Below are 27,340 nucleotides of genomic sequence, written 5' to 3'. Positions count from 1 at the left end.
GGTAAAAAAGACAATTAAAACCATTATTGCTGACAATGACAACATTGCACCTTCACAGGTTTCCTCTCATTCAGCTGCTAATTTTCAAGAGGAACTGTTAAAGCGAGTCACAAGCATGGCTTCTCCATCCTTTTTTATCAGAAGAAATGGTTTGTGGAAATGCTTTTTTTAAAAGATATTATTTATTTATTTTTAGACAGAGGGGAAGGGAGGGTGAAAGATAGTGAACAAAACATCTAAGTGTGGTTGCCTCTCGCACGCCCCCTACTGGGGACCTGGCCCAGAACCCAAGCATGTGCCCTGACTGGGAATCGAACAGGTGACCCTTTGATTTGCAGTCCAGTGCTCAATCCACTGAGCCACACTGGCCAGGGCTGGAAATGCTTTTTTAAAAAACAAAATATTCCAAAATATATTATTTATCCAACCATTACTTTTTAAATTTTAATGGAATATATCTATTCTTTCTGATTTAAAAAAATAAACATTTCATGAAACATTATATGCAACCAAGCCCAAACAAATGAAAACCAAAAAAAACCTGAAATGTATTACCTATTAAAATCTATAGAATCTCAACTATGAAGCCTAGCATCTGAAGTTCTTCATCAGTTGCTTTCAACATATGTCTTTCCCGTTAAATTATCATCCACGACCTCCCCCCCTCAGCCAGGCCATTGCTACCCTCTGTGCATCCGAGGTCATCATCTACTTCCGGGCATTTCACCACTAGATTCCTCAAAAAACTCTCACAGGTTAACATCTGAGGGAGAATATCTAAATAAGCATAAGAATAAGGATGAAGCTAAGTGCTTAAGAGGTTTGTAGTAAAAATATGGTAACTATGAAGAAGGCAGCCAGCACAGTTTTGGAGGAATGTGTTTTTTTTTTAACTTGGATTTGACCCCTTTTACTCTTTACTGCCCCTGCCCCCTTCCCAGTGGCAACTGCCGTACAACTGTCTGTGTCTATTAGTTTTTCTTGTTGGTTCATTTGTTGCATTCAGTTTCATATCCCGCATATGAGTGAAGTCATATAGTTCTTGACATTTGTGTCTCGCTTATTTCACTCAGGATGATATTCTTAAGATCTATCCATATTGTCACAAATGCCACCATTTCATCCTTTTTATGGCTGAGTAGTGTTCCACTGTGTATAGGGACCACATCTTCTTTAGCCAATCATCCACGCAAGGACATTTTGTTGAGAGCAAGCTTGATACCAATAACAGGACATTAAAATGTTGAAGGTCAATAAAAATAAGATTAAGCCAACAAGTCAGTGATTAAACTACAAACTGTCTTCTTCACAGCAGTTTGTGAACTCAAGCTGTTTGTAAATAAGGAGCAGAGGATATGAAAGCAGCTGGAAAAAAAAACTTTAAAGAATATGGGTAAGAGAGATTTAGTCCTGAGGACTATCGAGAGTGGATTTGAACACCTGCAGAGAATGCTCAGAAAACACAGAATGGTAATGGTGATGGTTAAAGGGACCGATTGAAATAATGACCCAGAAAGCACAAGGAGGGATCGGAAGCCCAAAGTAATGAAGAAGCCCCTTGAGCTAAAGCTGACCATGTGGAGGGGATGGCTGAAGAAAGTGAAGGGGAGGAAGACACAAACTTCCCACCATAAAAGAAGTACAACATAGGGAATAGAGTCTGTAATATCATCACCACTTGCATGCTGAGAGATGGTTACTAGACTTACTGTAGTTCTGATAGGGGACTCAAAACTTGGAAAATTTTAGCTTAAGATAAATAGCCATAAATCTAGCGAGTAATGTGTATGTTAAGCTTTTTGTTTCAGAAACTACAGATAAGGCCCATCTGGCGCCTGAGAAAAAGCGGCTGACCTCCTGGGGCATTGGCTAGAGATTACCTTGCCTGGAGACCTCCGTATCGGGAAGAAGCAGGTGACTGCCCCTCCCCCTTGGAGACAGCTGTGCCTAGGATAGAAGTGCTGCAGCTGCCAACTTCAAAGACTCTCACTAACTCCTGTGTGCCCTCCCCCACCCCCTTATAAAAGATCTGGCCAGGAAAGACAGGGGAAGATGGTGTGTTAGGGTATGAACCCGCCATCTTCTCGGATCGCCGGCCATCTGAATAAGGCACCCATAAAAGATTCAATCGCTGCCATTGCTTATTGGATTTGGTCGTGAGAGGCAGCTCGAACGCTGGTGTCTTTTCCCATTACAGTTATGTTATAATGTATATAAATGTTGAATCACTACATTGGAAATCTGAATCTAATACATTATCTTTTGCCAATTATATGTTAATTTTTTAAAAAGTAAACAAAGGTTGTTTAAATCTTTTCTTCCCTAAGTAAACATTGAAGTGCCTGAGAAATTTTTAAGGTATTTCTTTTTTTAGCAATGCCACATGGAAGAGGGAATCTGAGAATGAGAATTTGTGATAAAGAACTGAAATACATTATTTTAAAATAAAAATATATTGCATTAGTATATCACCAATGCTGTGACAAGCTAAAAGGGTGCATTGGAGGGCATGTTAATCAATAGAAACTTGTGTCATTAAGTAGAATCTTAAACAATTTTCATTCATTTAATTGGAGATGCAGGATGTACTACTAGCTTATTTAATCAAATCATCATCTCACTGTTTCAAGAAATTCCATCTATTTACTCATTAGAACAACCTATCGTTTGCTAGTTTGGTATATGTAGCAAGTATTAGAAATGCAAAAATTAAATTAAACAACAAAAACAAGAAGAACCTCTGTCTCTCTCTACCCAGGGCACTCAGACTCCACAGGAGAGGTATTTGTTCTGAAAATAGTTACTTATGTAATTTATAAATACATGACTAAATAATGGACCTAATAATATCTTAGCATAATCCAAAAGGACTTTTGAGTCTTCATAGGGTACCATCAGCAGGCCTGCGGGGTTGCATTTTTTCTCATAATTGATTCTTTAGAAATTGACAATACATGGATGACATATTTGGCCCCCCAAGTCGGTAGAAATACTTAGTCTGTAATCTGTGGGATTTTTGTTGCTGTTTCCTCTCTCTCCCCGTATGATGCCAATCAGTATATTGAAATACAGCCTTGCCTTTCCTCATTCATTCTCCCTGCTAACGTTTGAAGCTTAACGCAATCATTTCAGAAAAGGAAAATTTCAAACCCTCAAAACGGCAATGCTGGTAAAATTTGTACTCCTGAATAGAGCCAGAAGAGGTGTGATTTAGGTGGTATTTAACTTATAGAAAACTCACCTTGAAATACCTGAATAAAAACCCACTTTCGTACTCATAGTTCTCTACAAGGAGCTGTGGTGTGGAGGAGGAAAACAGGGAAGGGAAGAAAAAGACCTATGCTTTCAGTACTACGTGAGCAGTTGCAACTTAAGTAAAACAGACGGTGCTACCATAGGTGGGAGTTTCCACGGCAGGACCTCGCTTTGGTCTCTGGGATGTGAGGATTCTGACTCGCTATGGGTAAAGCGATGTCAATGGCACATCATTCATGGCTCTGAAATTTAGGCACAGAATATTCTAGGAATTCAAATGGGGCAAAGCCTCTGCGACCTTTGCTTGTGCACTAGGGGAAGGAGAAATAAAAATGTCACATATGCTCATCGGACTTTCTCCCTTGGACGGCTGTAACAGCCAATCTATAAAAGCCTACAAACATTCAAGGCTCACTCTGTTTATCTATCTATCTGAGTAGAGCCCCACTGCCTAGTAGAATTTTCCGTCTGACGCTGAGGAAAATGATCCTTGACTAGTCATCACATACTAAAAATTCATGATCACCTACATTATTAATACCAATTAATACCAATATTCTTCATTTAGCGAACTGACGGCAACTATGATGCCTCTGATATCAATTCACACTGAGAGGGGAATTTCTCATTCTGTGAGGAAGACAGCAAAAACGCCACTCACCCAAGAGCTCTATGACACGTGACCTGTGGAGCCTTTCAAACTCACGGGAGGTCAAACACTTTGTGTTCAATTTCACAAATCTAAATTCAACAAGTCGGTAACAATGACAGAGGTCCGTCATTATGCGACAGGGTCCTCCAATCTGCTGTAATGGCTACAAGCTGAGAGAAGGCTAATGATTTTTTGGTGCAGTTTTAGATTTTGGAGAAAGGGAAGCGTGTAAAGTTCGTGGGTTAAAAAAACAAGTGCACCTACTTTTGCAGATGGGGTCTGTTGGAAAGGTATTTCAAGGCTTTAGAATACAAGAAGCTTTTAAAATCTTGAGACACCGGCTTATATCACTGCATTCTTAATTCTAATTAAGTCATATGAGCTAAATTATTTAATGCACTTTAATGTGGAAAATATGTGAAGTTTCCCTTAATCCTTATACAGAATCCTTATTGGGCAGTGACATATAACATTAAGATAAATCACAACATTTTTGTGCTCTAAGAAACTGCCTCAAATTCTCAGCTACGATTCCATTTTGTGTTTATCTAAAAGCTAACATCAAAACATTTAGGGGAAGTAAACATCCTTCTAATGTGAACTACATGTTTCTTTTGGATATAAAAGTTAAATAAAAAATAACATTGACCCACAGAGATCCTTGTTATTTTGGTTTGCCTGTCTGAATTAATGCTCATTTTTCTAAAGAATTTATTTATTTATTTATTTATTTATTTATTTCTTTTTAGAGAGGGAGGGAGGGAGAGAGAGAGAGAGAGAGAGAAACATCAATGTGCGGTTGCTGGGGGTTATGGCCTGCAACCCAGGCATGTGCCCTGGCTGGGAATCGAACCTGCGACACTTTGGTTTGCAGCCCGCGCTCCATTCACTGAACTACGCCAGCCAGGGCAATGCTCATTATTTTGAGCAGAGAATAAATCAGATTCCTTTGCAAATAAAGGAAAAATCACAGATTTCCATAGTTTGAATAAGTATGGTTTAAATAAAGTATTGAGTATAATATAAATACCTAGTTTGAATGCACAGTGTCACTGCGATGAGCTACCTGCCAAGTGTTGAGTGTACTGATCGTAACTGCAGCGTGCACTATCGCAAATCACAAGGTTATGTGGTTTTTCAGGTATAGGACAAAGGAGAGGCTGCAGTAATATTATGTGATGTTGGAAAGGTTAACACCTTCATTACTTTCTTCTGTTTGGCCAACATATTTTCACTAGTTCAGATCATGTCATTCCATGAATTTTGTCCGTGAGACTCTAAGAACTTACTAAAGAATATTTGAAATAGCCCTGGCTGATGTAGCTCAGTGAATTGACTGTGGCCTGTGAACCAAAGGGTCGCTGGTTCGATACCCAGTCAGGGCACGTGCCTGGGTTGCAGGCCAGGTCCCCAGTAGGGGGCGCTCGAGAGGCAACCACACATTGATGTTTCTCTCCCCCTCCATCTCCCACCCTTCCCCTTGGCCTAAAAATAAATAAATAAAGTTAAAAAAAGTATTTGAAATAAAACAAACGACATATCTTTAAAAGAAGTATCATTCATCAGTAATTCTAGGGGTAAGACAAAGTAATTCTAATAGTTTTAAGATTAAGGCAGAGTCAACCATTTTCACTGGTTGGTTCACACTTATGAATGAGTTTCTGAAGTCCAGTGGCTTCTGCCTTAGCTACTGATTCCCTGTTCACCTTTATATCAATAAAGGCTTCAGAAATGTTTCTGTTAAAAGTTCAACTATTTGAACTGTGTTTTTAATAGTGGAAAACCTTCAACTCGATTAGATTTGCCAGAAGCTTGGAGTAAAGTGTTTAGTCTCTGCTCTGCTGTGCATGTTTTTAATAAACGTGGTCAAGTACCAAATGCCTGTTATCCTTCCGCCAGTTTAAGCCTAAACCTAACCTCAAGTGTAACTTGCTCATGCAAATCAGTTCACACGGGGAAATTTGGTTCTTCAGCAAGATTAAAGTTCCCACCACCTGGGTTCCTCATTTGTTAGGCGAACAGTAATAAGAAAAGAAGTTCCCACAGCTCAGACAACTGAACTGTACACTCCTTGTCACTTATCTTGAGAAAAGTTTCTTTCGCAGTTTCAGATTTCTGTGGGCTGCGATGTTTTAAACAGGTGTCCTGTAGAGATTATGACAAATCTCCACTGAAAGAATTTAAGATATCTAAGAGAATTGTCACAACCATGAAAGGTGAGAAACATCAAATGCCCGTTCTGTCCTTTTAAAACAAAACTACGTTCCAGGGGAAACCAAACCCTCATTCCCATTCTTCTGGCGCGTTTCCTTGGCGTTTATTTTTCTGAAGGAGAAGTATAGACTGAGTTATTTACACAGTAAGACTCATGTCCAAGTTCTTGGATTATTTGGGCGCTAGATGTGATCAGATGGCTGTTTTAGGGTGGGCTGTAATTTCCAAAGAGTTATGTTTACAGCAATAAAATGATTAATACTGGAAAAAGACCAGGCCCTGAACAGGTAGCTCAGTTGGTCAGAGCATTGTCCCAATACGCCAAGGCTGCAGGTTCGATCTTCAGTCAGGGAACGTACAAGCAGCCACCAATGAACACATTAAAAACTGAAACAACAGATCAGTATCTGTCTCTGTCCTCTTGCCCAATTCCTCTTTCACTAAAAAAAATCAATCAATAATTTTTAAAGGACATGTCCATATAAAAATAAAACTAGCAGTGAATTTGCCTTGGCTGGTGTGGCTCAGTGGATTGAGTGCCGACCTGTGAACAAAACGGTAGCTGGTTCGATTCCCAGTCAGGGCACATGTCTGGGTTGCAGGCCAGGCCCCCGGTACGGGGTGTGTGAGAACCAACCACACAGTGATGTTTCTCTCCCTCCCTTCCCGTGTCTAAAAATAAATAAATACAGTCTTTAAAAAACTCCTAGCAGTTAATGTGGGGAAAAACAGTCAGTTACAATAACTGATTCAATGAGGTGTGATACCGCACAGATGGGGATTGTAAATAAATTCAAGTCTCTCCCTTTCTGGTTGAAGGCAATGTTAGTGATTAAGATGTGGGACATTTTATCCTTCTGTTATTTGTCCCAGCATTAGGTATCAATATTCTGAACAGAAACTGGAGACAAAAGCCATTATTTTAACTTGGGATTCTCCAAGCAAATCCATTAAAAATCAAAATTGCTACAAGCTCAGCTAGTTAAAGCATCGTTCGGGTACACCAAGGTTGCAGATTCGATCCCTGATCAAAATCAAAAACCTGTCAAATTTGTATACAAGTGAAATGAAAATGCAACAGTTTCTGATAAGATAATAAGCCATCTATAATCCTCATTTGCTTACACTGACTGTATAATCTATAACAAAAATGCAATTGTCAAAGGATAAAGCTTAAGTTTGAAATTAGACCTGTAAACTGTATGTGCTCACATTTCCCAGGCTGTCACTGAATTGTTAATGACAGTGATTTTTATAGAGTGAATATTTGTCCTACCATTAAGATGTCCAGAAGAAAAAAATACCTTCATAATTAGTCTACGGGCCCTAATATAGTTAATAAAGTTGAGCCATAGATGTGAAATATTTGTCCAAATAAAAATAAAATATTCATGTGCCTAGTCATTATTAATGTAGTTAAATGATATTTCAAAGATGTAGACAGAAATAAACTTCTATTTATCACAGTGACTAAACACCAGGACTGTAAAGTAAAAAAAAAAAATCTGAATATGGAGAATATCAGAATACCTCCTACCTCGCACGGGCACAGATGTAAAGATAACTAAAGAACAGAGAAGGATTTTCATTCATGTGCACCAACCAAGAGTAACACATATATGTGCGTCCTGATTACCAAGTGTGCAGAAGGTAATCATCGTGGGTAATGATTCTTTTGTGTTTTAACCATCACGTTTGGTTAAATAATTGACTCTGGATTTTTCATTTACTGTGAACGTGTTGAGTTTGGAGAATCAGCTTACCAAGTAGCCTTGTTCTAGAAGAACTAAGAAAAGGTTATTAACGATTCGTTAGCTTTTGGTCTTTTTACTGTTTGCAACTTTACCTGTTTTGGCTTCAGTAGCTTCTCAAAGGAGATTCTTCTGGGCTTATTTTTTTTTACCACAGAGTTTAACAGTTCAAAATTTATCTGCATAGTAGTTGCAAAACAGTCACGCTATGAAAAAATCTATACCTAGACATTTTCTCTGGAAAGCAAATTAAGTTAAAGACATTCGAATTATTTCTTAAAAGAATTTCAGAATTTAAGCTATGTGGAAGAAATGTATGGCTCTGGTGGAAACAAAAAGAAAAAAATGTAGACAAATAACTATGGAAAAGGCTGTGTGTTCATAATGAAAACTGTTCAGGTGATGAAATAAAAGGGGTGACCTTACTTATGTGGAATAAATTTTCACTCAAACAAATCCAGCCAGAGCAAAATACAACTGAGGTTGCTGGCTTTCAGATGCTTTCCTTGCAGGCTTGTTAATTTATATTTTGAAGAACAGCATGACCTTTGAAGGTGTTGCAACTCCATTTCATTAATCTATTAAAAGTCCAATGTGTTAGACATTTTTAGCAGGAGAGAAAACACCTTTAAAATAAACAGGGGAAAATATTTTTCTGTAAACAAAAAAGCATGTTTCAACAAACTGGATAATTCATAGTGTTTATGGGACATTAAAACTTTACATTCCTGTATTTTTGGGTCCTAAGTAACAGAGGCATGCTATGAAAGTAGAAATGACTATGAAACTGTTCTACTATTTCTTTGAATCAAAATTCTTGGATTCAAGACAAATCTATGTTGAGTGTAAGTGAAATTTCAGCGAAGTTTATCATATGTAGATGTATCTAACATTGAAGATGATACAATTTTTAAATATGTAATAAGGACTTACAAAATTCAGTTTTTATTCACAAAACTTTGTTAGTGACTCAGCGAGTCTTTGATTTGTTCAAAAGGAGTCACCATTTCTGCTACTTAATACGCTTTTGTTTGGTACACGAGGTTGGTCCAGAAAAAGTCCAGCCATTGTTAATATGAGAACGGTTTGTGCGACATGGATGTAACCTGGCAGCCAAGGCAAGTGGACTGGAATGCGCATGTGTGAACAATGATGACTTCACTCTACTAGTCACTGGGTGTGGTGGCCACTGTTCAGTGAGCATGTGTACTGTGTGGTCTTCGTATTGAAAATAACTGAGCAAGTGCAGCAACGAATGTGCATCCAATTTTGTGTTAAGCTTGAATGTTCCTCTGTAGATACTAGTGGGATGACTCAGAAGGCTGCAGCTGTGGGCACCTGGTGATTGGCAGCTTCATCAACAATGCACCTGCTCATGCATCATGTCTCATGCAGAGTTTTTTGGCAAAACATCCAGTCACCCAGGTGACTCAGCCCCGCTACAGCCCAGATTTGGTGCCCTGCGACTTCTGGCTTTTCCCAAAACGAAAATCACCTGCGAGAGGGAACAGATTTCAGACCGGTGATGAGATTCAGGAAACTATGACAGGGCAGCTGAGGGTGATGTGTAAGGTCCCCAAGTGCCTACTTTGAAGGGGACGGAGGTGTCATTGTCCTACGTACAACGTGTCTTGTATGTTCTTCAATAAACATCTCTATTTTTCCTATTACGTGGCTGGATACTTTCTGGCCACACCGCGTACACAACAACTAACCGAATCTATAACCTACACTGATTGTAGCACTTTGGAACATTTCAGGCTATATGATCATCGTGCATCTAATTCTGTCGTATTGTCATGGGCCCTTTTACTATGGTAGAAGTGTGACAGTGTGACATAATCAAATCACCTAAACTCTATTCCAGACTGTCACTAACTAGCTCTTGTGACCTCGGGCAGGCCACCTCAAAAGGAATGGACCCTTCTGGGGAACAACAAATTTTACGTCAGCATAACTGATCATAGTTCATACTTAACCAATATTTTTGTTTTTATTAAGCTACTTCAGAAAAAGTGCATGTTGTGCAGAAAGACAACATTTCCCCAGTGATGGAAAAATACACTGAGGAAACTAGACATCCAAGGCTATTATCGAAGGTCTACAAACATGCATTTCACTGAAATATCCTCACTCTATTTGGAGATAATAGTCATGAGAACAAAGGAATATATTAACAGCACACAAATTAAGTATTTTCATCAAAACATCGCGATCCATGGGTTACCTCAGCACAGTGCCAATTCAGTCCAATCTTCCTATCTCATCACGATTTGCAGTTTTTCTGCAGAGAAACGTTAATCCAAACCTACATTCTGTATCTAAGAAATATGTCTGTTCTTTTCCTTTCTTATTTGAGATGCGTCTCATTTGAGATGCGTTACCTGCAAGCAGTGCACCTGTCTATGTAGCAAAGAGCAAAGGTGTCGCATGGAACTACCTGGATGACATAAGGAAGGGCATTTAGTTAATTCTGGACTGGCTCGATTCTTCTGCCTAACTCACCGACTTGATTGCAGTGTTAGTTGACTCTATGTGAAGTCTTTTGTCAAATACAAATTCACACATTCGCAAACGAAGATCACGTTCGTGTGGAAACACTGCAATTTTAGGGAAACATCGCAAAGCAGGACGGTGTTTGCCTTTTGTACTAAGCAGCCCTGCGGCAGAGTATGTGTCATCACTTATATTTTTAAGTCTACTAATTTTCCCATGAGATTCATTAAAGCAACTAAACAGGGCTTGCTGCTCTGACAACAAAAGTTATTTTTGTAATACCTTCTAATAATCTGGTTCTTCCAAGGGAGAAGAAAGCACGATCCCCCGGCGGGTGAGAACTAGTCAGGCCACGTGGTTACCTACTATTACAAAAGTCCATTTGTCGAAATGCTCAATGCTTCAATGCAATTCAAATGACACGAGAAGGCTCCATACTATATACTATTGCGTCATTGCGTATTTGTGTTATCCAGTACGTTAAATGACTCAGGTCAGGGAGGGGCATTATCTTCATTGAGCCTAATTAAGATTCAATGAGTGCTCACCAAAAAGTCCTACTACAAATTCAAAATGCTTCAAAGATTAAATATAGTACATATGTTGTTAGATTTTTTCCTTAACAATATTTGGAACTGAAAGTTTAGTGCCCACATTGGCTGATGGAATGAATATTTTGCTGCCTGCGACGTAGTAGGTGTAAGATCTTAACAGAGAAAAACTTGTCTCTTCCTCTCCTCCTGTCAAAACGGGGCCGCACCTGTTGTGACTGTTGTTAGATTCAGAGGAAATAAAATCTCTAACACCCTCAACTGCCGTGAAAACAGTTAAAATCTCCATGCAATCATTCATACAGTTCAAACCCGGTACAAGTGCCTTTCGTAGTTACTGCAAGGTTCTATTTAAGGTGATTTCGTTAGATTTGATGGACACTTAATGATACATCTTTGCTTTAAAGTTTTGTTTGTTTGTTTTCAGAAACGCAGCAGTCTCAGCCAACCACAAAAGCATGTTCTTGGGTGACTAAGCCGCTATCATTAGTATCCAGCGTAACGGAGATATAAAGTGTAATACGTTTTCTAAGGAAATGCTAAACATTCTGTTCTCATGGTGTCTTCCTATTCTTTAAACGATGATGCTTCCTTCCGTCGTCTAGCAGTGTAATCTTACCTTGGGATTCTAATATTTTCTCCTAATGAATATAATCAACACTGTTCCTTATTGATGCTATTACTGAGTTTCTCATCCAATTGCATTATTATTAGCAATGATAAGTACTTCAAAACTTAATGTGTATCACGTGCAATTATTTACTGGTTAATTGTTCTCACCCTTTGTTGCCATGTCTTTAAAATCTTTACTAAAATTATGACTTATGATTGAAATGTTGCCCACTTAAACAATATTTTGTTCTATTTAATAGTCCCAGTATTAACAAATCTCAATCTATTAAGATATATTTAAGCCCTGGCTGGTGTAGCTCAGTGGATTGAGCTCAGGCTGCGAACTAAAGTGTCGCAGGTTCGATTCCCAGTCAGGGTACATGCCTGGGTTGCAGGCCATGACCCTCAGTAACCACACATTGATGTTTCTCTCTCTCTATCTCCCTCCCTTCCCTCTCTAAAAATAAATAAATAAAATCTTTTAAAAAAGATACTTATATTGCCTCTAAAACAGGAAAAAGGAGAAGTGATTTAACGTTATGTAGTGGAATTAGATTGACAGTTTGGTTTAATATTCCTAATATTTGTTAGATTAGTCCAAGAAATTATATTTTTCTTCCAGTTGCCATTACCCTGCAATTGCCTGATTTTTCACATCGTATTCAATCTTGTATCATTTATGAGTTCTAATGCCATTGTACATGAACTCCGTTTTTTCCTCATTCTGTCTTAAGGCATGAGCAGCATATTTTCATAGAACTGATACTTCTACTTTCTATAGAGTTTCCATCTCTAGTCTTTGAATATCAAATCCGAAGAGGACTGTTATTTTGCACACTTTTTTTTTTGTTTTTCACATTTCTTTTTTTGTACACTCTGGAATTCCCCCCTCCAAAACGAAGATATATGATACGTTGGCTGCTACACATACCTCTTCGGGTGCATGGAAACAGTCTATGCTCAGCATTATTAAATAAGGTTAAGACTAATGAAATCCAAGGCAACTTTGGCAGACACCCAAGTTCATTTAGCACTTAACAAAGAACATTTTAATCCAATCGGCCCTTGTTTCCTGGGATCCTCAGGTTGCCACCAAGCAAGCTCTGCCGTTGTCATTAAGGCATCAGAGCTCCGAAAAGCCTAGCCAGTTTTGCTGGGCAGGCGTGGGCTTGTGGACTTCGAAGCAAAGACCTCGAAGCGACTACGTTTGCAGTTATCGCTCTAACCACATTGCGCCTCCCAACACACACAGTTTAAACACGGAAACTTGACGGATGTCCACGGCGGCTATCAACGTTGTAAATAAATGGAGCAAATTTACAAAACAGGTTTTGTCTACCCTCCCGTCAGATAGTAAATAAAGACAATGGATTCAGATTCAGTTAATAAAATGGACCCGGCCATTTTATTCTGAAGTCTGAAGGATTAACTGATATATTCGATTTCAGTATTTTACAAACTATTATTTTCGAGATCTAGAGTAGATTAAAGTGCTCGGAATTTTTTTTGGTTCTATTTGGAAAATGCTTGTAAAATGTTGGTGAGCTATTGATACTGTGTGGCCAGTTGTTTTCTTTCTTTTTCTTAAACAGTTGTTTTACAATTATATGTATACACTGCTGGCAAAACAAATTTGGCTATAAAATGAATAAGCAACTTATTTATTCTGAACTGCAGTTTTTCAACGAGCTAGTTATACCAAAGATTAAAACTAATCGTAATATCCACGGGCAATAATGGCAATCATTGTAATTTTTTAACAGTTCACCCTTTGCAAAATAGCTACATCAAAATCTTTTTCTTTACTCTGTTACCTGTTCGCTTATTTTGCGTTTTTCAAGCTTGCTTACCAGACTAGGAAATAATCCTTGCGGTTCAGTGTGGTTTGAGAGGCTGAATTTCAGACCCCACCTAAAATCTTCTGGTTCAGAATCCACATTTTAACAAGATTTACTGAGATTCGCAAGAATAGATGTAACTTCCTGACAACTGAATTTGAAACTAACAAGTCATTAGCAGTGAGGGCGATTGACTAGAAATTTTGTTTTGGCTCTATTTCTTCTTAACATCCTTTTACTCTTATGGCTATTTTTGTAAGCAATGGCCTTATATTCCCCTATTTGTTTACTCTTGTCTGCAATTATGAGGCATCCATTCAGGATCCGTATGCTATTCAAAGGGTTCAAACTCCCTCAAATAATCTTGCTTTGGTCACATTATAAAATAACCGGCTTTCTCTCCCCAGTATTAAAACTGAGTTCATGGGCAAGAAGATAACGCAGCAAACAGACGAAATTTTAAGAAATGAATTTTAAATCCATCCCCAAATATATTAAGCCTTCAGGAAAATATAAACTTCAGGCTTTAGTTAAATATGCATCTGTAGAACATAAAAGCATCCTGCAAGAAATGTATATTTCTTGCCATCATAAGGAAACGGGCTTTTGAAGTAATTTTTTAAATTATATTTTATTGATTATGCTATTAGAGTTATCCTGATTTTCCCCTTTAACCCCCTTCCACCCAGCACTCCCCACTCCCTCAGGTCAAGTAATTTTTAAACACTTACACTATTTATATAATTTAATGCTTTGATAGTTTGGTTTCTCCTTCATGTCAATACTCCCTTGCAGCAGCTATTATAATGTAATATGCCCAATTCAATGGTTTTTAATAATCTAAATGCAAAACACAGTGTGGAAAACATAGTATTTTCTCCATCTGAGCCAGACTGGGAAATCGTCCAGGTTAATAATGCAAAGAAAAAAAGAAGCATTGAGACCCAGACCCTATTCAGTGTAGTGTAATAGACCAGCTGGTATAATATTTGTTGAATTTAGTTTAATGTGACTACATATTATTTGGTGGTTGTTGCTGCTCCTTATTTTTGACTGGTCAGAATGTAAGCCTCTCAAAGCAACTAGTCCCTAAAATTTGTCTACGGGTCACACCCTTCACGACCCTCGACATCTCAAGTATTGCAATGGTGGACAAGTTGCAGGTTTCCCGTTAGCGACGGGTAATGAATTGATGCAGTAAAACTGGCAACACCTGCAAAGCCAAGGGAAAAGGAAGAAAATGCTCTCTCCATCTACCGCTGTTTGTCAAACATCGCATAAATGGTTTTTTTCATTTGAAAGCTCCTTGAAATAATTTACAATATCATCATTTCACTGTGGGGAAAACTGTACTCCAGGAAAACGAAGTTATTTGCTCAAGATCACCCTCTAGATGCTAATAAAGTATAAATCATAAAATAGTTAGCGTTTACACAATTGAAATAAAGTTTCCCCTCTCACTTCCCGTGCAAACAACCACTGGATAAAGGAGTTTATAAGCCTAGAACCAACGATGATTTGCATGTTTGGAAGTTCATGTCATTTTGCTTGATATGACACTTGCCCATGCAATGGATTCCCAAAAACAAATTGCTTCAAAGATGGCATGTCGAATACCATTGTATGATGTCACTTATACGTGGAATGTAATGAGTAAACTGAACTAATGAGGAAAATGGACACAGACTCATAGATGGAGAGCAGGATGGCAGCTGGGGGTGAGGGGTGGAGGGGAGCTTTTGTCGCAAAAAGGAGGAAGGGCTCACGGACACGGACAATAGTGTGGGGATTGCTGGGTGGGTGGGGATATAAGGGGGCTACATGGCAATGGGGAAAACATAACGATGAAACCAAAAAGATGGCATGTCGGAAGAAAACCTGACATTTTAAAATCATTAGCAAATATGCCTTAAAATAAATCGTATGTGAAAATATAGATGTCGTAAAAGAAAAATGAATTAGGCTCTAACACTAAGTATTTGAAGGAACACATGAAGTAAACTACTTCAACTTTATGGAATGCCACAATGATGGGTCATAATTTGAATTCTTCTTATCAATAACATCGAGGAAGTATATGAGCGTCTATGGTTGCGTACTGTCAATACGATCGTGAAATGCCTATAGTCCTGCTGTTTCACCAGGTAACTTGTACGGGGTTAGTACGAAAAGATTAAACAGGAATGTGACACAAGTCGCCAGTTCATTGATAAACTTAAGTATACTTGAATACACTCATCTCTCCGATTTTTATTGTTGAATCCAGGAAGCATCTCTTTGTTTTGTCTCTTTTTCGAGGGGGTGTTACACTCTGATGCTTGAGAATGTATGTTCACAGAGATGAGAGAGGCAAGGCAAGTGTGTGGAGACCGAAACCAAGGACCTGCTTACCAAGTGAAACGCCGAGCTGTTACCCGTCTGACCTTCCGTTTCCGCCAACAGACATGCCCACGCCTTCTTTTTCTACTCAAAGTCTTTCATGAGACTGAAATATTTACTTGTAAAATTATAAGACATAGGACACTGTACAGATGAAAGCCATTAAAGAGAATGAATTCATACAAGCGTGGCCGAAAACCATTTTTTGTTTTCCTTTCATATGACAACAAGTGGATTGTAGAAGAATCACACACCTCGAGGTGCATTCTGATCACTTAAAGATTGAAACATGAAATGAATTTCCATAGTTTCATGAAAATCCATCAATAAATTAGCTTCATTATTGTCACGCTAAAATATATTTCACATTAATCAAATACTTGCGTTGAGGAGAGAAAAATCCTCTCCCAGGATTCGTTTTTTTTTTTCTTTTTCTCTTCTGTTTCCTCAAATCTATTCAAGCATGATAAAGTGATTAGGTTTTTACAGACCTGGTCTGCCAATGACAAATATAGCCATTGTCACTCTCAGTTTCACACTTTATTACAATGATCTGACCTTTACTGTGCTACAGACAATTAAAAGGGTGGCTTACGTCCTTGATCAGTGGAGGATTTCTGCAAGATTTCTGCTAAGTCAGTCTTTCCATTGAAACACGGTCATTGAAAAAGACTGTTCATAGTTTCACCGTCTTTCACAGGTGTAACCGAATCTCAAAGGACGCTTTTCACCCTCAAAGACTTTTCTGCATGTGACAAACCTGTGCTTTACAATCCATGTCACACAGGGCGTGAGTACTGAGGGACCATGTGGCATATTGGTCATTTGATTATTTTTCTCCTGACAAAAGATGAGCACATTTTAGGGATGGTGCCTTCTGAGTGAACTTCCGTTGGAAAGTAATGCCATCTCAAATCTCAAGGCATCGTACCTAGTTTTCTTCCTTCTGGACACCGAATGGTTAATAAAGTCTTCCGATCATAGAACTCTGCTCAGAGAATGACACGCAATTTTATAATGTTATAATAGAAAGTCAATCCAACTAAATGTACTTACATATTTTATTTTTCCCAAAGGTAAAATTTACATTTGGCATTGACAAAAGAACGTGCTGCCTGTGTTTATGGCACATTCTTTCTTCCCCGCCCTGTTCCCAGGGGTTCTCAGCCAACTTTTGGACAATCTGCGAACTGCCCCTTCTCCACACCCCAAAATACAACTTTCTAAGAATGGTAAAACAAAAACAAGGGTCCCTTTGCCTCTGAACATGGACGTAGTTACTGTGCACGGTGGTGCGAACCTTCTTCCACCAGGCCTTAAAATCCCGCATGTGGGAGGGTTTAAGGGGAACAGCTTATACCAATATTTCAATGTCAGCCACTATGGCTATATTCCACAAAGCTAAAAGCAGAGGGGAATAAAAATAAGAGACTTCTACTGAAGACATAAAAGGAACAACTCCTGGGAAGAAGACACACCAGAAAGAACAGGCTATTCGGAAAAGTTGGGACTCCAACTTTTAAACCCTTAGTTGTGTTTGAAGAAAAGCAGACATTTGCAGGAATCATAAAAAGTATATAACAAGCCCGAGGAATTCCACTATAAATCTGGTTTGAAATAAAACAGCAAAAGGCACACACAGACAGCAAGAAACCTTGCTGAGGAGCATTTGACAAATTTGTGAGTTTGATGTCAAGGGGTCATTGGTTCCTTTTTCTCCCTCCTCTTTTTTAAAGCTTCTTTGAGGTCACTGACGGGAAAGAAGGTCCAAGGCGGAGGATGAAATAGAGTGGAAATGCGTGGAGAAATGACCTAGGAAGGCAAAGCAGGGGAGAAGCAGGGAAGACAGATTGACAAGAAGGGGGGAACGACACAGATGCAGGTGTTTTGCTGGAGGTTAAGGGGAGGAAAGAGGCCAAGGTTAAGGGCCTCTGACTGCTGGTGGAGAGAGGCGAAGTGGGCAAGCGCGGGAGAGACGGCAGGAATCAGGGAGGCGTGTGGGAAATGGGGTGTGCTGGAGGTGTGTGTTCCGATGGGAATTCCGGAGGCTGCGTGGGGGAGGGGCAATGAGTAGGTCAAGTGATCAGTGACTTTGCCAGTTACAGCTAAAGAGAAACAACAACAAATGTTCTTTCTATTGTGTGCCACCACCTGCCCAATTTTCTCACCCCCTTGTATTGGTGTTAAAATCTTCAGAGGCTGCCTCTGTCTACCAAATGAGCACATGCCTCTAACTTCCAAAGTGGGACATCGGACCTCAAGATCTGCCCTCACCTAGTTGTGTCAGACTTCTGCACTTCTACTGCCTATTTGTCAAAGCCACAGGCACACCCCTCTTTAGGAATCTCTTCTCAGCCTCTTAGCACAAATTAAGTCCTCTCTCCAGTGTGCTCAATTATTAGCGCCTTGATCACATTGTATCATAAATCTGTGAGTCTCCTGGCTCACAGGACGCTCAAACCACCTTTTCCCATTCTCTTCTGTATTCCTGGCACAGTAGGTAACTAATGAATGTGTGTAGATTCTTTGGTGAATCAATACATGGATGATACCTTGATACCATACATGAAGAAAGATTCTTGGAGAAAGTGAGGTTTCAAAATTTCAGCCCCCGAATTTCAGAAAACCCTGGCAGCCATGAAAGTCAGTGTAGCTTAAAGCCAGTACTTTCTATAAAGTCTCCTGGTGGGTGTGCCTTTCCTCCAACAACCTCATAACTCCTGGCCAAAGGCCTTGCGTAGAGGAGAATTTTCCGTTTGTACAAAATCCGTGACCAGATTTCTTCCTATCACCAGCAGTTTGTAACCAATCAGGGATTTCTAGTTTCATACAAACAGAAAAGTTTTTCCTGTCAAGAGGAGACATAATGTGAAACCTGCAATCCCTTCTGCAGTACCCCAAACCCACCATTACACTGGCGGGGGAGGGGGGGCAGGGGTTCATCAAAATCTCATTCAGGTGATTAAAATTTTCAACACCTAGCAAATGATTGCAATCTAGAAAATGAGTGTGTGTTTGTGCTAGGTGTGAATGTCCTTCTCATCCCTGTATTGCAAAGGCATAGCAAGTTTAAGTTTTAAGGTAGATGTGTGTGTGTGTGTGTGTGTGAAGACTTCCATTAAAGAGAAAACAAAACCTCAGATTTACAAATCAGAAGAATACTTTACTCCTGTGCCATTTCCCCCAAACCTCCCAGCTGCCTGCAAATCAAAATACAACAGGAAAGCAGTTCCCAGCGATGCCCTCTGAATGGTATTTCCTTCAGAAGGTCAGTCAGTCCCAAGGCCAAGTTGCCTGCAGGCGTCCGGCCTCAGTCCCCTCCCCCTCTTGCCCTGAGCAACGTTCTCCAACTGCGCCCTGTAGTCCTTCTCCCAAGGCTAAAATATATATATATCCGCAATCGGGGCAGCAGATTAGCTTCCGATTCGGGAAAGCGGAGGTCATCCCTTGGACCAGAAGAGCAAACTTGGAAGGGAAACCGCAGCGGGTTCCCCATTGGTGCATCGTGTCTATTTGGTGCAAGTGACTGTGCTGCTGTACAATACAGAGCACGCTGGTGGCGTCTCCCCGGGCGGCAGCAGCTCCTACAATCTTTCTGTCCGCACCTCCCAATTTGCAGCCCCTTCTTTCAGTCCGGGGGACGCCCCACGCTGCGCCATCGCCCTCGGCTGCCCCCATCCCCCACCGCACCACTGCTATGACCCTCTTTGGCTTCTAGGCATCTTTGTTGCCGGCTGAGGCAGCCTCGGGGTTTGGAAAACGCCGGTCTTCGCACCCCCCTTCCTTATCAGCTGGGCAGGAGAGAAAAGAGCGGAAATGGAATAAGAATAAATAAGTCCATTCACAGCGGATCCTGAAGGTGCAAGATAAAAAGGAAAGAGGACGGGGGCAGGGCAAAGGGGGGAAAAGGCTTGGGAAGCCCCGAAAGCTGCGTCCAACCCCCCCGGGCCCGACACCGGCCCCGGCGCGGCCCTCAGTGGTGTCCCCCGCGTCGCGCGCGCCTCCCGGGACCGGAGGAGCGCGGAGGGCGGGGCCCCGGGTACCAGCGCGGGAAGGTGGCCGAAAGGCGGCGACGGCGGCTGCGCGGAGGGAGCGCGCGGGGGAGGGCGGCCCGGGCTCCCGGCCGGGGCGAGCTGCCCACAGTCCTCCGGGGCCGTCGAGCCGGGCAGGGGCTGAGATCATCGCCAGAAGGAGGGGCTGCCCGTGCCAAGGCCGCCGGAGAACGGTGCTCTCTCGCCCCTCCGCCGGTGCACCGCAGTGGCAGCCCGGCTCAGACCGCGTGGACTGCGCGGGGCAGATCTTAATTCAGCAAAGAGGGGAGAAAGGTATCTTTTGCATCCCAGCACGTCCTCCTCGGTTCCTTCTTCGACACCGCCCGCGCTTCCTCCGAGGAACCAGACAAAGGCAAGAAAAGGGGAACATGTGTACGAATTCCATCACTTCGACTTGCTTTCAAACCCGCCCCCCCCCAGCAACACACATGTCGAAGGACAGTCCTGAGGCTGCTATTCCAGCCGTGATTGTGCGAGTTTATTTCAAACAAGAGTGACAGTGGAATCCCATTTACTCTGTTCCGAGTTCATAAGGTTCCCGCAAGTCCCTTTTTCAGTCCCACGTGTTGTAACCTCTTACTCATAAAGCGGCGCTGCGTTCTCCCGTGTCGTGCTCAGTGTTTTGAATTGTTGTGTGCACGCTCCGCAGGTTGTTTCTTTGCTGCAGCGCCAAGACCTTGCTAGCCGATCCTGAACACCATCACCCCCTCCCCATATTTCCTGCCTCCTCCCCTGCCTATCTCCATCGTCAAGACTTTGTTGCCCACACTTTTGCTCGCACAGACACGGGTCCTGTGTTAGGTTTAAATCCCATCTTCGGACGTTTCTACACAAGGACTCGCTATGGTTTTGTTCTTTGTGTTTCAATTCGCTGTCTTCTTTTGTCCTAGCCCCTTTTCCGTCCCATCCTTGCTTTGTGGGTGTGTGCCGCAGTGGCGCAACTTTTGATTCCCAGCCCCTGCAACCTACATGTTAACAGACAGGCACCCGGCCCGGAAATGCGAGGGTCCGCGCGCAGACGCGCGCTCACACGCACTCCACACACACACACACACACACACACACACACCCAGGCGCCCCGCACCCCAAACCGCAAAGGCAGCCAAAGCAGCGAAGCGCGGGATTATTTCTTTTGGAAGCCAAAGGGCCGCTTTCGGCTGGGCTCTAAAAGTCTTTCCCGGGGGGAAGGGAAGGAAGTGGTTCCCACTGTCTGCACTGTCGGAAAGGCGCATACACGCAAGCCTGGTCTGCAAACGAGAGCAGACTGCCACTCTGCTCGTCCAAAGTGTCTCAAGGACCAATGCGCGGCTTCGCGCTGTGAAAAAGTCACCTTTTCCGAGGACGCTCTGATACAGGGCCGTTTTCTTCGCGGAAAGAGGCCGTCTTATGGCCACGCACTTAAAGAAATAATTCCTTTGTGGCTAGATGAATTGTTTTTGGATTTCATATCGGTAAACGCCATTCACTTATGGGATAAGGTGCTAAGGGACGAAAAGTCATTTCTTCAGAGACAGAGGAACCCTGTTACGTTCCCCTACGTTCTTACAAAGTATTCTTTTTGTCAATGAGGAAAGGATGCCGTTTTTGGCTTTTCTCCGCTACGCGATGGTAAGGAGTTCCTTTTAAAAAAATCAGCATAATTTTACACACCTACCATCTCCGCCCACATCCAGCAGGTGCTGGCTGAGCACAGCCCGGTAAGTAGGGCGGGAAGGAAGGGCGGGGAAGCGAGCGCCAGACGGAATGGCCCGAGGAACCGTGCGCGCTCCTTGGCGCGCTGCGCTGTGCGTCTCTCTCCGCAAAGGGTCGGGTCCCTAAGGGTTGGAGTCAGCCTGGCAGAGATCCAAACCCGAAACCCCCAGAAATAAGAGTACGCTGGGATCCAGCCGCGCGAGATCCGAGGCGGACGCTGCGCTCCAGCCATTGCCCCTTAGCTCGGACCTCTCCGCCAAGCTGGCCCCAGAGGGATCTTTTCTCAGCACCGGCGCCAATCGTAAGAGTTTCTCTCCGCCTCGCTGAAGCTGGCTGCATTGGTGTAAGTGAAAGACCTTTCTGCACCGCCAATGTCGGGGAAATTCCTGCGCGGACACTTTTCCGATAGAAGTGAGAGTTTTGGCAAAGTAACCAAGCCAAGCCCCGCGGTGACAGTGCCAAGAAGATATTCTATAGGCGCTCATCTCCGAGGTTTGCTCTATCTCTTACCTCCAGGAAAGACATAGGGGTAGGGGGAAGGGAGAACAGCATAGGCGTCTTTAAAACCACTCTGGTCACACTCAAGCCCCCGGGAGCAGGCAGCAGGAAGCCGGGGAGCACTACGTGCGGGACTCACACGTCACATGCTGCGCCGTGCTCTGGCACCCGACCGGGTACTCACCTGGTGACTGTTGCCTATGTAAGTAGAGGGAAGTGGAGCGAGGGAGAGGAAGGCCAAAGAATTCAACACCCGACGGAGATGGGGATTGCCGTAGCAGGTTCTACCACTACACCTCCCAGTGCGCTGAGCAGCCGATGTGGTGGAGGTCGCTTCGGGGGTTGCTCGGGCCGCTGGGGTGGCCTGGGCTGCCAGTGCCGCTGCGGTCGCCGCGGGGGACGCCACTGTCCCCGCCACTCTGTCCAGCTAGCTTTCTGCTTTTCCACGCGGGCTGCTCTGTGGGATCAGGTTCTCAGACGCTCATACCACCGCTCGGGCCGCAGGCTCTCAGAGGCTCATACCACCACTCCAGCCGCTAGGTGCAGCTCAGACTTCCAGGGGCTCAGGCTCACAGACGCTCAGACTGTAGCTCCTCCCGCTCTGACAGTGCTCTCACTGCACCGAGCCTGGGCCGAGCCAGCCCTTTTCGATGGCGAGTGGGAGGGACTAGATGGGGGGGGGGGGAGAAGGGGGAAGAAAGGGGGGTGAGCGAGTGGAGCTCGGGGCGCGCACGAGAGAAGTGAACCAGCGCCTGGGCTGCCCGCTGCGAGGGGATGGCGCATCACCAACGGCTGGGTACCCCCTTGTGGCCCCCCCACTCCCTGCACCCTACATCTCCCGCCGCTCTTGGGGGCGGCCCCTCCCAGCTGAGGGGGAGCGGGGGAGAAGGGCGGGGGAGAGATGGAGGTAAGCTTTGGAAGTTACTGTTCGCTGCCCGAGAAGGCTGCACGATCCGTGCTGGCTGCACACTCGCGTTTGGGACCCGCTACGGGGGAAAAACGCGTGGCTTTCGGCATGTCCGCTTTGCAGAGCAAAAGCCAGGGCATGCATCGCTCCACTCGGAGCAACGCCGGCTGCTCTGTTAGGGTTTCCCTGAACTTGAACTCATTCACGTTACGTTACAGAAGTTTTATTTTTTCTTACGATGCGTGCTTGTCTCGCGATCCCGCTGGCCGCCCTGACTCCAGCTAGAGAACAAGCATCCAACAGCTCCATTTTCTCATACAAAGGATACTTAAGGCAGACTAGTGGAACTGGGGGCCGAGGCCCGGCCAAGCCGCAGTTGGAGCAGCGAGACCGTGTCTGCTGCATGTATCACACTGAACTGTGGGCCAGGGCTGGTGCCTCCTTCGCCTTTCCCCTTGATCGTCTGGGGACAGCAGGGGCATTGATAAGGGGAAGAGCTAGCATTTGGCTACAAGACAGAGCAACTATTCAGTAAGCGTTTAGGAGGTCGATGCCTTCAAACTGCTTTAGCGGGGTCCAGTCTCTTCGCTAGCGGGGGGCATCGGGCCGCCTCGTGGGCGTGGACAGCGCGTTTCCGAGGTAGGAAAGGATGCGAGAGAGGGAGGAACCCAACCCGGAGCCGCAAGACGGGTGCCTGCCAGGGCGCTCCAGCTGCCTAGTCGGCGCCACCCGGGTGGGCACGGGGCGGCAGAGCGGGGAAAGGTCTCAAAAGCCACTAAAGCGACCAGGGCCAATGTGGCTGGTTTAAGGATGGGTCGTAGGAGTCATTCCCCTGCCCCTGTCAGGGGGTGCAAAGCGAAAACCGCGAGTAAAGCCTCCCACTTGGTCCACTCTGATTCTTGCTCCAAGGTGCAAATCCTTAAATTTACCCAGAGGCCAGAGAATGAGCCGGGTGCGGGGCTTTAGGGGAAAATACATTTCCCGGCCTCAACCAAAAGAAAAGAAAAAAACTTTCTAAATGCTTGCTTTCTTTCGGAAGGAGACTCGCTTAAAATAAAAAGGGGGAAACGCAGATCATGTTTTTGGGGTGCCAAGAGCACAGAATTCATTTTTATTTTTCTCTGCTGAATGGGAGGTGGAGTCTATCTACATAGGCATAAAACACTAAAAAGGGAAAAAATTTGCCAATTATCACGAGTTGATTTTCTTTAATAGAATTTTCATGGAAAGTTTAAAAAATTTTTTATTGAAGGGCAAATCTTTATGACTTCTTTTTTCCAGTATGTTCTTCCCCACCTTAATAACTACCATCTTTTCAATTCGTCATATTTTTAAAGTTTGCAATCTTGGGTCAAATAATCCTCACATCGCTTTTTTTTTCCCCTATTTTCCCTTTTTTCTTTCTTTTTCACACCTAAAGCCACTGCTGAGAGCAACAGCGACATCAGCACTGCAGTGGGGGCACAGAGACGTGGGGTGGGGACAAGCGCGCGTGCCTCATCCTGTATCCACCTCCTGCGCTGTCCTCTTCTTAAGAGCGAGGGAACTGTCTTGGAGATGCAATCAGAGACGGTTAATTTATTACAGCTCTGCCTCTTGGGCTTTGCACTTGAGGCTCTGAGAGGAAGTCAAAGCAAAACAAAACCACTGATTGATCCAGGTTGGCGTGGCCAAGCCGTGCCATGCACGTGCTCCCAGAGCACCAATAATCATGAAAAACATCCACCTCAGACAGCAATTAATTGCTTTGTTAAGAAGTCCAGCGAAACCCAAGGCAGAGGGAGAGAACGGTTCAGTGGCTGTTAGGAAGTAGTTAAAAGTTATTACCACGGTGAAGTTCAGGTGCTTTACCCAGCACTCTGGAGAGGACCAGCCTGTGGAATTTCTGTAACTTCTAAATTCCTGCCTTATAGTCGATCCGGACCTTTCTCTGATATGTGGCACAACATTTTCCTTCCGGTGTATGTAGGCCAGCACAAAATGATCTCTGTGCCAGGGAGACATTCCTTGCAGACCAGGGAGACCGGCAGGTGAACTAAGTGACCCAGAAAATTATCTGAGAAATTCAGTTTGTTGGTAAGACTGACAGAAATCCACATCTGAAAGTAATGAAAAAAAAAAAAAAAACATTTTCCCCTTTTCTCCTTCCCTGTGTTCCGTCTGACGGTGGCACCAATGAGCAGTGGAATAACCAAAAGCAAACACCTGTGCGTGTTCCAAATCTAAGCGGACTGAGAAATCTACTTCGCTTACTTAGAGGATTTCTTGACTCAATGCTTTTTACGCATCATCTCCGTTATATACATTGTCCTGTTAATCCTCACGATCATCCTGTGCCATAGATAGTATTGGCCTCACAAAATGTTTTTAACAAATGAGTAAACACAGATTCGCAGTTCACCGACACTCGGTAAAAAGTGCAGGGCTGCGTGGCTGGAAAGCGTAGAGGTTGGAAAATGTGTCGGCTCCAGGCCACTGCCCTGATCCTCGGCACGTGGTCCTCGGCTTGCGAGGTGACACATTCCGAATTCACAGAACATCAGATATCTTATAATTAACAAAAGCCCTCCAGAGTGGAAAAGGAACTGTCGGAATTTATTTTTTTGGAGGCACTGCCGTGAAGGAGCTGTGATATTTACTGCATTCTGTTCGGTTGGTATCCAATTTCGAACTCGAGCCAAGATTCGCCTGTCTACCCTATAAACATGGAAATGTGTCTCGTCTCTGCGAGCAACGTTATCCAACCATTATCTAATGATGGAATGGATCAGATGGGCGACTTCATTTAAAATTCTTCGGGTAAAGATGTTTCTCAGGCTGGTAAGACTTGATTAAAGCTGAGAAACAATGTGTTTATCTGAACACATGGACACGTATTAAAAGGCGGCTCAGGTGCGCACGGGAGGTTCCCATCCACATACATTTTCACCCCACCGGCGAAACCACCCTGAACCAGAGAATGATGAAGCCAATCAAATAGTGTGGGATTTCAATGACCCTCGCGTTGAAACACTCCTCACGTAAGCAGCCCGCCATCCGATTGTGACTTGCCTTTCTATGTTCTCTGTAGAGCACACACAGGTCATGCACATGAGTGAGTGAGTGCCACGTGATAGTTATTCTGCTTCCGATTCCTTTCTGTGTTTTCCGCAGCAACTCACACCGTTCATGGCATATAAATGTTACAGTTGATAAATCATCATGTTACTGAGAAAGGAATAGGTGGGTGTGTGGGCATCAAACTGTAGGGCTGCATAAATTGCATTCTCCATGATTTTTTTCCTGTTTCGTATGAACCATCAGTAACAGTCGCAAGTAGTAGGAGGCACTGATGCCCAGGGGTTCAGAAAGCGGCTTTGGTTTTAGACCAGATTTGGACCTCTACCTCTGGCACATCAAACTTTGCGCCCGGGGGGAAATTAGTCTCCAGATCAGAGAGTCACTAGACACATGGGCTACTGAGCACTTGGACTCTGGCTGACCCGAACTGAAGTGTGCTGTGAGTGTGAAATGCATGCCTTAGTTTACAGAAGTACGTAAAATATATTGTTAATGCGTTTTTTTAAAATTGCATGATGAAGTGATAATATTTTGACGAAACATTGTTAAAAAGGACTTTGCCTATTTATTTTAAATATTTCCAATGTGGCTGTTACAAAGCTTAAAATGACATATGCAGCTGGAATCATAATTATTTTTTGCACAGAGCTATCTTACAGAGCCTCCGTTTGTTCATCTAAAACTGGCGGTAATGACCTTATTCACCTTCCATTATTATAGTGATATTTAATTAAGATAATGTATCTAACTTGTTTATTGCAGTGCCTGACAGCCAGAAAAAAAGCTGTTTACTCTCCAAGAGTTAGGAAATAAAGATGTTAAGTTAAATAAATAAAAAAAACTTACACCCTAATGGGTAAAGGACTCCTTAAATAGAAAGCTTTAGTCTTTTTTTAAAATTTTATTTATTTATTTTTAGAGAGGGGAGGTGGGGAGAAAGAGAGAGAGAGAGAAACATCCATGTGCGGTTGCTGGGGGCCGCGGCCTGCAACCCAGGCATGTACCCTGACTGGGAATCGAACCTGCGACGCTTTGGTTCGCAGCCTGAGCTCAATCCACTGAGCTACGCCACCCAGGAGAAAGCTTTAGTCTCACGTGAAATCATTTACCTTCCCTCTGTAAAAACAACACATACACAGATGTGGCTGTAGGAGGAGGGGCATTCCTGGGGCATACGAAAGTGCTGTGTACGCCAGTGCTTTGAAAAGTTCAAAGCACTTTCCTAGTTCCGAGCCTGTTTAACCATTGTAATTTGTACATAACCTTTTACATTTCACTGGTAGATGTTTCTCGTGTTGAGGCCTTCAAGTTACAAATGAAAATAAGGCTGCAGGCGGTGTGTAGTACACAGAGGACGAGTGAGTGTCTGCAGAAGTTAAAGAG

At 43.2% G+C, this 27,340-nt stretch overlaps 1 protein-coding gene across 1 annotated transcript in view; it reads right to left on the bottom strand.

Annotated features, from left to right (window-relative positions):
- PCDH11X (protocadherin 11 X-linked) overlaps positions 1–21,724 on the bottom strand; it is a 388,808-nt gene extending 367,084 nt beyond the window's left edge. Inside the window, exons 1-2 of the mRNA XM_036016380.1 lie at positions 21,455–21,724; positions 19,688–20,047 (exon numbers count right to left, since the gene is read on the bottom strand). Of these exons, the coding sequence (XP_035872273.1) occupies positions 19,688–20,047; positions 21,455–21,724 (630 nt within the window). The remainder of the gene's footprint in view (positions 1–19,687; positions 20,048–21,454) is intronic.
- Positions 21,725–27,340: the final 5,616 nt, after the last annotated feature.

The sequence above is a fragment of the Phyllostomus discolor genome, chromosome X, assembly GCF_004126475.2.
Source record: "Phyllostomus discolor isolate MPI-MPIP mPhyDis1 chromosome X, mPhyDis1.pri.v3, whole genome shotgun sequence".
NCBI lineage: Eukaryota > Metazoa > Chordata > Mammalia > Chiroptera > Phyllostomidae > Phyllostomus > Phyllostomus discolor.
The sequence above is the reverse complement of the archived record's forward strand: the minus strand, read 5'-3'. Positions and strand labels throughout refer to the sequence as shown.